General features: G+C 36.4%; 2 protein-coding genes across 3 annotated transcripts; one reads left to right on the top strand and one right to left on the bottom strand.

Annotated features, from left to right (window-relative positions):
* Positions 1-500: 500 nt before the first annotated feature.
* LOC143533504 (nuclear transcription factor Y subunit A-9-like) lies at positions 501-4,031 on the top strand. Of its 2 annotated transcripts, XM_077028265.1 has the most exons (6): positions 501-632; positions 1,755-1,938; positions 2,032-2,132; positions 2,415-2,483; positions 2,623-2,787; positions 3,382-4,031. In XM_077028265.1, exons 2-6 carry the CDS (start codon positions 1,788-1,790, stop codon positions 3,784-3,786), a joined length of 891 nt encoding a protein of 296 aa, XP_076884380.1. In that variant the 5' UTR covers positions 501-632; positions 1,755-1,787; the 3' UTR covers positions 3,787-4,031. The 2 variants fall into 2 exon arrangements, with proteins under 2 accessions (XP_076884380.1, XP_076884381.1); XM_077028266.1 differs by lacking the exon at positions 501-632 and having other exon boundaries at positions 1,653-1,938.
* Positions 4,032-6,169: 2,138 nt separating this feature from the next.
* On the bottom strand, positions 6,170-7,948 carry LOC143533523 (elongation factor 1-alpha). Its single transcript, XM_077028283.1, has 3 exons — positions 7,447-7,948; positions 6,475-7,364; positions 6,170-6,398 (listed from the first exon to the last, which is right to left on the bottom strand). The coding sequence occupies exons 1-2, from the start codon at positions 7,906-7,908 to the stop codon at positions 6,477-6,479; spliced, it is 1,350 nt and encodes a 449-aa protein (XP_076884398.1). The 5' UTR covers positions 7,909-7,948; the 3' UTR covers positions 6,170-6,398; positions 6,475-6,476.
* Positions 7,949-10,514: the final 2,566 nt, after the last annotated feature.

Genomic DNA, 10,514 nt, shown 5'->3' with positions numbered 1-10,514 from the left:
AAAGTTAAAAGTTAGCTTTAGTTATAATAAGTTAAATAAAAAAAACTAACAAAACACATAAAAAAGGATAAACAAAAAAGTACCGGTCAGAAAACACATTCTAAACTAATAACTCTATTAAAATTCAGAGACGGAAATATAAATCGTGTAAATAATAAAAAGAATCTAAAAACTTTAAATGTCGGTACAATAAACCTATTAAAGTGCAGAGTCTGTTAATAAAACGTTGACTCTAGGTCGTGTGGCAACAAGATGTATTTCACTCTAAACTAAACCCAAAGTAATGTAACGTTAAAAATAAATAAAAGATAACTGGTGCATAGTTTGGTAATAATAATATAAAAAGTAAAGGACCACAAAGTCTAGAATAGATTCTAGGATGTGGTGATGTGTCGCAAACATACACGCGTCGATGTATAAAAAAAGGTGGGGTTACGTCAAGTTTTCGAAACAGACAATAAACACATACAAACATAATATAATATTATTATTATTAATATTTATAAAGATATAGCGATTATAATTATTAGTATTATTCTCACTCTAAATCTTCTTCAATCCGCAATTCTCAATTCTCTCCGATTCCCTTGCCGATTTCTCTTATTTAGGGTTTTTTCCAATCGCCTCTGCCGGTAATTATTATTATTATTAATCAATCAATCAATTATTATTAATATTATACTCTCTGTTTGTTGATTTAATTTTAATCAATTAATTTTGTAATCGGTGTTTCAGTTCTGCATGTTGGATTTGTTTAATTGTTTATTGATTTCTGTGTTTGTGCATGTTTAATTTCGGGTTTTTATTGGAATTGGGTGCATGCGATTGGATATTTCGAGTTTTGCTTCCGATTTCGAAGCTTCTAGATTTCAATTAATGGTTTTTTTATTGAATTGATTCTTTTGTTATGTAATTTGAGCTTTGTTTGTGCTTAAAGGTGCAGAATTTATAAATTTGAATTAATTTTTTTTAATTAATTTTGAGCTTTTTGAATTTGGGGTTTTGATTATTCGTATGTTGTAGTAATTTGAAGATGGTTAGTTATTGTATGGAACAATTGATCCTTGTAGTTAATTGTGGATACAATTGGATGCATGCAGATATAATTGAGTGCATGCTGTGTATTTTAGCCTGGAAACGGGCTTCTAAACGGGTTCTGAGAAAGTGAGATCGGGTCAAAACGAGTCAAGTATCAGTTTGGTTTGGGTCAAAACGAGTCATTTTAAAAAAGTATCAGTTTGCATCGGGTCAAAACGAGTCAAGTATCAGTTTGGTTCGGGTCAAAACGAGTCATTTTAAAAAAGTATCAGTTTGGTTCGGGTCAAAATGAGTCAAGTATCAGTTTGGTTCGGGTCAAAACGAGTCAAGTATCAGTTTGATTTGGGTCAAAACAAGTCACTCGTAAGAAGTATCAGCTTGATTTGTGACAAAATGAGTCACTTAAAAAAGTATCAGTTTGGTTCGGTCAAATTGAGTCACACTTAAAAAGGTATCAATATGGTTTCTGGTCAAAATGGGTCACTTTAAAAATGTGTCAGTTTGTTTCGGGTAAAATCAAGTCACATTAAAAAAATATCGGTTTGGTTCATGTCAAATTGAGTCACTTGACCCTTCTGGGCCCGTTTTAAGTTAGCAAGTTTTATACAATATTTAATAATTGAGAAAGTGATTGTTGTTATTATGTATATGTGTGTTCAATCATATGAAAATTGATCAAACGGTTTTGAAATTGACTATCTCCTTGTCTGCAACAGGTACGCCTTGCTGGCACGTATTGCACCCGCTCCATGTCCACCGCTACCATGAGGCGGGCCAACTCAGCCGACTCATCATCACAAGAACACTCGTTAGACAGCGATTCACAGTCTGATGATGTTTTTAGCGAGGATGAAGCTGATGTCAGCAAACAAACACATAATCTGCCATATCTGTCTTCAGGTTAATCTTTATCTTTGTATTTGTTATATTAAATTATTTAAAATTTTAAAATATATACATATATTGATGACGAGTTATTCCCTTTGAACTCAGATAACTTTCAACAAGGACAACATAATATCCAACTTGGAACACAAAACATACTTCCAAGGAATGAAGAAGCCGTTGTACCGGTCCCGCAACCTGAACTACTTGTAAGATTCCTTGACTTGGATAAAAGAAAAAAAAGGGTAACGGTCATACGGGTTGACATTCTAAATCAGTTATTGTTAAGAAAAAGTTTAGATTTTGATTGCAACAATGTGATCAATTTTTAACGCTGTTATTTATAAAGTAATATAAGGATTAGGAAGCGTGTGTAGGTTGGGCCAGCCCGGCCCATTCAGTCACCAATCCAACTGGTCCCGTCTGACCCGACCTGCTCGTTTAATTAATCGTCGTGTAGCAATTATTGAGGTGTTTTCTATGTTTCGCAGGCTTGTGCACCAAATCCTTACTATGATCCCTATTACGGTGGGATGATGGCGGCGTACGGTCAGCATTTGGTAATTTTAGTAGTATTTTTTTCAAGTATGTTAAATATAATGGTGTTTTGGATCAACCCAAATGAAGTACACATTTTGACCTCTGACCCGCACGTTTGATGAACCTGGTTTGACTGATTGATGATTTGTGTTATGCAAGGTTCATCCTCAGTTTGTTGATATGCACCAAGTAAGGATGCCATTGCCTCTTGAAATGGCGCAAGAACCCGTTTATGTGAACGCGAAACAGTATCATGCTATTCTAAGGCGACGACAGTCGCGCGCGAAAGCTGAACTTGAAAAAAAGCTTATTAAGGATAGAAAGGTTGACATACAATATAAGTTAGAGCTGTCAACGAGCTGAGCCGAGCTTTATTTCAACGAGCTAATTTGTTGGGCTCAGGCTTGGCTCGGCAAGCTGGCTCAGCTTGTTTATCTTAACGAGCTGAAACATTAGGCTCGGTCTCGGCTCTTAGAATGCTTGAGCTAGCTCGTAGCTCGTCGAGCCGGCTTGACTCATTCATCTTAACGAGCTGCAACGTTAGGCTTGGGCTCGGCTTGTTTATTTTAACAAGTTTAAAGGTTAGAGGCTCGGACTTGGCTCGTCTCGTGGCTTATTAGCCAAGTCATTTATTTTAAGAAAAAAATTTAAAATTTTGTAATTTTTACACACTTGTATATGTAAAAAGTAAAAATAATACTGGTAAGATGCATATATATAATGCAGACTTTATAAAATACAGAATTTATTAACTACATAATTTATATGTATTAAAAGTTGGTAAGAGCCAAACTAGACTTTTAACTATTTAAATAGTTTCTAACAGTTTTTTACAATGAGATCTTTGACACCAATTGATTACAAACTAAAAGATCTTAAAAGATGTCATTTTAATGTTTTACGTGTTAAATTTTACAGCCATACCTCCATGAATCCCGCCATCAACACGCGATGCGAAGAATGAGGAGTTCTGGGGGGCGTTTCGCCAAGAAAACCGAAGGCAATGCTTCAAAGTCCGCCACTGATGACAAGAACGCCACATCATCAAGTACATCAAGCATGAAGCGTGCCCGCTCTGAGTCCACCGAGAGTTTAAACACCCACCAAGAAGCAACTGGCGGGATGGTCAACAATTCATGCAATGGCCGCGCGTTTTCAGCTGATGGGGCACGATATGAGAGCCAAGAAGCAAGGGGCAATATGGTCAGTTCGTATCAGTTGCACGGTTCGGATATAGGGGTAGGTGAGGGTGGGTCTTTAGGTCAGCAGTGGTCAAGCATGCAGTCAAACCAGGCGGCGCAGAGGGCGGTTGCCATGAAATGATGATGAGATGACGACAGGGATGGCAGCTCATTCTTGGCTGGAGGGTAAAAAGGTAAATGGCCTGTCTGTCTGTCATGATCGTTGTTTTGTGGATTTTTTATTTTGTTAGTTGTTTGTGTACAAAGTATGATGGTGTTTGTGAGGCTTAGAAAGAATGGTTTGTGGTATTTTTGAGCCGTTTTAAATGTAGTTAATCGTTGCTAGTTTTGGTTGACATGAGTTTAGAATTCCATATATGTTGGTTATGCATATATTGTTTGTTTACCTAGTCATGATATGTCACCTCAGTTTAGAGGTGCTATCATAAGTACACCACCCCAACGCACATATGGGGCCGTATAGACGGCTGTAGCCGTTTATATGGACCATATATAGTGGGGTAGTTATCCGTGGAATGTCATGTCACATCAGTTTATATGCCAAGTTTATATGCCGGCATGTCGCTATGTCAGTCTCGCATATCATTGCTAGTGTGATTTGACAGTCCATACCATACGAACGAGTCATATGACCATAAGACCAGTCCATACCATACGAACGAGTCATATGACCATAAGACCAGCATGATTTTAGTTATGTAATTAATACGTCACGAATGTGCGTATAATGTGCCCCTTTTTTAGTTTTAGGGGATTTTTGTAAAGATCTTTGTACTAAAAAAGTCATGAGTGTCACCTCTAAAGTTTAACGATATTTTAGAGAGAATTTCATACATATATTCGTCATGTAGTATTATATTTTCTTAAAATGCGACTTTTTTTTAATGTGTAACGTTCAATACCCTCATAGAATGATTTGTCAAAATATAATCATGCAAACACGGTTTTCTTCGTTATTTTTTTTTTATTTTGCGAGCTAATTGTGATAGACCTAGATATAATGTACATTGTCTTGGGATGAACTTCTTTCCTAATACTACTCCTGATCAAGGATTGCAATCTTAACAATTAAGGAAAAAAAAAAGAAAAAATGGCATTAAAGGGGCAAACCAATCGGTCCACCAATTGGGATTGCAATCTCCTCTTTTTCTCAATAATGACCACGTGTCAGCATGTAATTGGATGTGCTTTTATTTTATTTTTTCTTCTTAATTCTCACCAATTAATTATATATACTTTTTGGTTTTTGTTTTATAACTTATTATATTTGACTTTTTAAAAAAATCTAAAAACACAGTCTTACTTAGTTTTTTTTTGTGAGCATTCCGGTATAAATTTCGTTAAAAATGGAGTTTGTTTAAAAAATCGTATTTTTTATATAAAATTTTAGTTTTAACCATTATTGAATTATTTAAAGTTTTTTATATTTAAAAAAAAATATAATTACTTAATTATATTTATATAGTTAATCAAAACTAATTATAAATTGAATTTATTTAATAAAAAAGGATGAGATTGGGTTGTTAATGGAAGTAAAAGATTGGAGTGGGTTAAATTTTGTAGATTGAAGAGAGAGAAATTAATTTTATAATGTGAGATTGAGATTGTGAGATTGTTGATGGGGATAGTCAAGTTCAATGTTTTGATAGATAAATGTATTTTGCAAAAATCCAACATATTTTCATCAAAGTGATTGATCATGTATATGCTTGTGTGGTTTCATGCGGTCCTAACGCTTTATTAAACAAAATGGAAAGAATAGAAGATATTTGCATGCTGACATGAATATTAACTTCTGCTTAACTAGCTTTTATAATGATTTTATCATCATCAAAAAAGGATGGATTGTTGTGGTATACTTGTTCAAGAATAACATATTGAGCGATTTCTCTTTCGATGATACGAATAGAATAATGTTTTACTTTGTGACCCGGATACCAAATATAAATGCTTTTGCTATCAAAACACACAAAAGGGTGTATATGTAGATGCTAGGCACAAAGTAAAATGGATTCTTGGCCGATGTCATTGCGATGTCATTGCTATCAAAACACACAAAATGTGACTTCAATATTTTGAGTCTTGCTTGGAAAACTACAAGTCTTAGGCTATTTAAATCATTTGAAAACGAGAACTAGTGATAATCAATTAATCATCATAGAACAATTAAAAGAATGTTTATGTTTAGATGTTTTTTACCATCTTAAAGTTATAGGAATGCATTTGGTCTAATTATCATCACAAATCATTATAGAAAGAACTGAGAAGCGAAAGGGTTACTAGATCAGATGCTAGATTTTAGATCATACCAATTTGACTACTAACAATCTTTGAGCCGCAAACTAGTTGACGGTCCATTGCAACAACATAACGGAACAAAAAAGTACCCCAACCCTATACCGGGGTGTTTCCGGTGATTTCCAAATCCCCTGCAGGATTTGAACCTACCACCAATAAGTAGTTCAAGTAGGATACGAACCTACGATCAATCAGTTAACAACCCCAACCACAAAATTAACCATCAGATAAAGAAAATATAAAATAACCAAATTTCGATAAATGTCTTGAAAAGTTTAATAAGAAAGACATCATAAAGGAAGTCAAAACCCGGCTATTTGTAAACTCGCATCACCGTCATCAAGCAACAAGTTGCTCAATACCTCCACACATCCTCACAAGTGAGGCTAGAGCACAGGAATGCAAGCCACAAAACCAAATACCAAAACTCCTTTTCTGAAAACAAACATAATAGATATAGAAATTAAAATTGTTTAAAAACACAAATAAAACACTCCCATCAAACCAGCACCTTCACTTGGCCCCCTTCTTCACCGCAGCCTTGGTCACCTTAGCTCCAGTCGGGTCCTTCTTCTCCACGCTCTTGATCACACCAACAGCAACCGTCTGCCTCATGTCACGAACTGCAAACCTTCCAAGTGGCGGGTACTCTGAAAAAGTCTCGACAACCATAGGCTTGGTTGGAAGCATCTTAACCATACCTGCGTCACCGTTCTTCAAGAACTTGGGCTCCTTCTCAAGCTCTTTCCCAGACCGTCTGTCGATCTTTGTCAACAGCTCGGAGAACTTAACAGCAATGTGGGAAGTGTGGCAATCCAAAACGGGAGCATACCCGTTTCCGATCTGGCCAGGGTGGTTCATGATAATAACCTGTGAAGTGAAACTGGCTGCACCCTTAGCCGGGTCATCCTTGGAGTTAGATGCAACATACCCACGTTTCAAATCCTTAACCGCAACGTTCTTGACATTGAACCCGACATTGTCACCAGGGAGAGCTTCCTGTAGAGCCTCGTGATGCATCTCAACCGACTTGACTTCAGTGGTCAACCCTGATGGACCGAAAGTGACAACCATACCGGGCTTGATAACACCAGTCTCAACACGACCAACAGGCACAGTTCCAATACCTCCAATCTTGTACACGTCTTGAAGTGGTAGACGAAGGGGCTTGTCAGATGGTCTTTTTGGCTCGTTGATCTGGTCAAGAGCTTCAAGGAGAGTTGGACCCTTGTACCAGTCAAGGTTTGTGGATCGCTCAATCATGTTGTCACCCTCGAAACCAGAGATGGGAACAAACGGGATTTTGTCCGGGTTGTAACCAACCTTCTTCAAGTAAGAAGAAACTTCCTTGACGATTTCGTCGTATCGTGCCTTGGAGTACTTAGGGGTGGTAGCATCCATCTGCATAATATTATCAAAATCAAAATTTAGTATCTTTCACACATAAAGATTCACATTATGTTATTTAAAACAAAAGATTCACCTTGTTACAACAACAGATCATTTGCTTCACACCGAGAGTAAAGGCAAGCAAAGCATGTTCTCGGGTCTGACCATCCTTAGAGATACCAGCCTCAAACCCACCAGTGGTCGAGTCAATAATCAAAACAGCACAATCAGCCTGCGAGGTACCAGTAATCATGTTCTTAATAAAATCACGATGTCCGGGAGCATCAATAACCGTGCAATAGTACTTGGTGGTCTCAAACTTCCACAACGCGATATCAATAGTGATACCACGTTCACGTTCGGCTTTAAGTTTGTCAAGCACCCAGGCGTATTTGAAAGAACGCTTGTTCATCTCTGCTGCTTCTTTCTCAAACCGCTCGATGACACGCTTATCAATGCCACCTAGCTTGTAGATCAAGTGTCCAGTCGTGGTTGACTTGCCGGAGTCGACATGTCCAATGACCACAATGCTGATGTGAGTCTTTTCCTTACCCATTCTGAGATATCAAACAAACTGCCACAACCAATTGAATTAAAATAAGTAACCTTAAATAATAAATATCTCAAATCCAAAAAAAGACAGAAAAACAAAAGCAAACATGAATTTGAAAACCCAAAAAGATTCACTAGTTGCTTCAAACTATATAATTAACATGAACTTGATTATATAATGGTCATTGAGATTCGTGGTAATTTGGATTAATATTATTAAATATCCGTTCCAACCTTCGAATGCGATAATTCATTTTTGCAAAAAAAATTAGATCGTTTTACTTTATTATGCTACGGTTTTTCACCTATAAGAAGAAATAAGCTAGTAGCAAAAGGATGAGTGAATAATCTACGTGCGCAAATAAGAAAATCCCGGATCCCATATCAATAACTACTGATTTAAAACTGTGCTACAAACAGTGGCCAAGCTTGGACGAATTCGATCTAAAACGGCTAAATTTACACTACGTATAAAAAATTTCGGGCAAAAACGGGCAAATTTAAACTACTGTGCAAAAAAACAGGGGGGGGGGGCACCCCGGGCCCTAACTATACTTCGCCCTTGACTACAAAAGAGTGTATGTAATGTAATAACCAATTAGATAAAAGCAGTAATGTATAGAAGCTTATATTGAATATACAACTTAGTTAAACATCAATACAATATAATATGAACTTATCAATACAGTTGTTCATACTGTGTGACGTCATTATAAGCAAAATACAGAACCAAAAATAATACTAAATTAATTATATAAAAAAAACTGAATAACGAACAAATCAACATGTATATCTAACAAATCCAAGTAAACCAGAAACAATAATCAGATCAAAATCAGTCGATCTTAATATAATTAAAATTCAACATATCTATTTACAGTTATTAAATCAAAATCAGCTGATCTCATCATATAACAAGCTCAATAATCAACTGGATAAAAATCACGATCCATGTAATAGAAGTTATATAGATACATATAATGGTAAGGTTTGTGGTTACCTTGCTGAAGGATTTGTTGAGTGGCTGCCGATGGATGATGGGAAATTGTTAAGAAAGAGAGTAGACTGCAGAGAGGCTTTATAGCCGAGAAGGATGAAGGTTTATGCTAGGGTTTTCTGTGGGCCGTTGGATTGGGTGATCTGACGGTGGAGGAGGTGTGAGGGTTTGTTGTATATTGTTTTGGTTATCCGCCGTGGATTCCATGTTAATTAATTGTTGCCCTGTAGCCTGTTTTTCGTTATTATTGTTGGTTAATGACACGATTAATTAGTTTTATTTGACTTTGAATTAAAAGAGAGAAAAATAGGTAAATTTATAACTTGGTATATAACATAGTGTTTTACTTTATCCGACGTGTTGCGTTGGACATGTCGGTAAAACATGGGTTATGATAAACTCAAGTGTTGTTGGTTACTGTCTTTAAGGCGGTAGGTCGACGAGAATTCGGTTAGTTACCATTATGTGCTTTATGATAACGATACTAAAAACAAATAAAAACTAAAAATCGAGGTGGATTAATGAGGTGTATCGGTCGGTAAATTTTGGGTGTTGAGAAAACCAAGTGTTGTCGATCTCAGGCGCTGAGGTGGTGAGTCTACGCAATTTCGGTCAATTCCCGTCATGTTCGTTATGGTACTTGAACTAAAAATAAAAAAACAAAATTGGCATTCAGTCAGATTTCTTTGCATTCGCTACTGTATCGGAATAAAAACAAAATGCAGCGAGTTTGCGCCAATTCGGTTGGTTTCCGTCACGTTCGTAGTGATTTCAGAACTAAAAACTAAAATAAATAAAAACAAAATTGATATTCAGTCGGTTTTTTGTTACAATACCTGAAGTAAAAAGATAAAAACAAAAAACAAAATGAGATGGACCAATATGGTGCTGCCAGGTGGTCTAATGAGTTAGCGGCACCGAATATCTTAATTGTTATATATAATAATATATTGTCATGTGAATTTGGTCTAGTGGTTGGTTGGTCTATCATTTCTAATGGAGATGCATGCTTGATTTTCGCTTGGGTCATTTTCACAGTCGACTAGGTGAAGAGACGAATCATGGCTTTATTCTCGGGTTCGAACCTGACAACAGGCGAAGGTTTACAGATTCCATCTCGTTCAGGGGGTATGGTCTCAAGGTAGTCGAGGAGTCGACCTTAGATATGGCCCCGAAAAAAGATGATTTACACGTGAGATTCTTCGTTATTCAAAAAAAATATATATATATAATCTATCGTTCTAAGAAAACTCTTCAAAGTCAAAACTCTTTTTCATTTGATGGAGATTAGAAACTCCTAGTCAAACGCGTCTACAAGATTATCATGAACCGTACGATATGTCATTTCCCTTTGCTTCTTCTCTCACAATCATCTCCTCTCTCGTCCATGGTGAGTTTTGTGGACGGGCTTTGGTCATGACAAATTGCCCAACTCTTCTCCACCTTGCCTATGAAAGTTTGCAGGTTTTGCACTGTGTATGCACTTATTGGCTCGTAATGGTGGATAATGAAGATGTGACACTTTGCTCATGGAAAAGGTTCTCTGATAATTCCTTAAAATTTTGGGGGTCAAGACGAGTGAAAAAAAGGCCTTTGTTATCACGTTTTTAATC

This window comes from Bidens hawaiensis, unplaced genomic scaffold, assembly GCF_021521415.1.
Source record: "Bidens hawaiensis isolate Kalapana, Puna unplaced genomic scaffold, B.hawaiensis_p1.1 tig00009774_1, whole genome shotgun sequence".
Taxonomy (NCBI): Eukaryota; Viridiplantae; Streptophyta; class Magnoliopsida; order Asterales; family Asteraceae; genus Bidens; species Bidens hawaiensis.
Note: the sequence above shows the minus strand (reverse complement) of the source record. Positions and strands in the feature narration are given on the sequence as shown.

Excerpts from the sequence above, each read along its gene's own strand:
- LOC143533504 (XM_077028265.1), top strand. The coding sequence starts at position 1,788 with ATGTCCACCGCTACCATGAGGCGGGCCAACTCAGCCGACTCATCATCA. Across the intron at positions 2,133-2,414 it reads TCCCGCAACCTGAACTACTT|GCTTGTGCACCAAATCCTTA; the intron begins GTAAGATTCCTT and ends TATGTTTCGCAG. Across the intron at positions 2,788-3,381 it reads AGCTTATTAAGGATAGAAAG|CCATACCTCCATGAATCCCG; the intron begins GTTGACATACAA and ends TAAATTTTACAG.
- LOC143533523 (XM_077028283.1), bottom strand. The coding sequence starts at position 7,908 with ATGGGTAAGGAAAAGACTCACATCAGCATTGTGGTCATTGGACATGTC. Across the intron at positions 7,365-7,446 it reads TGATCTGTTGTTGTAACAAG|ATGGATGCTACCACCCCTAA; the intron begins GTGAATCTTTTG and ends AATATTATGCAG.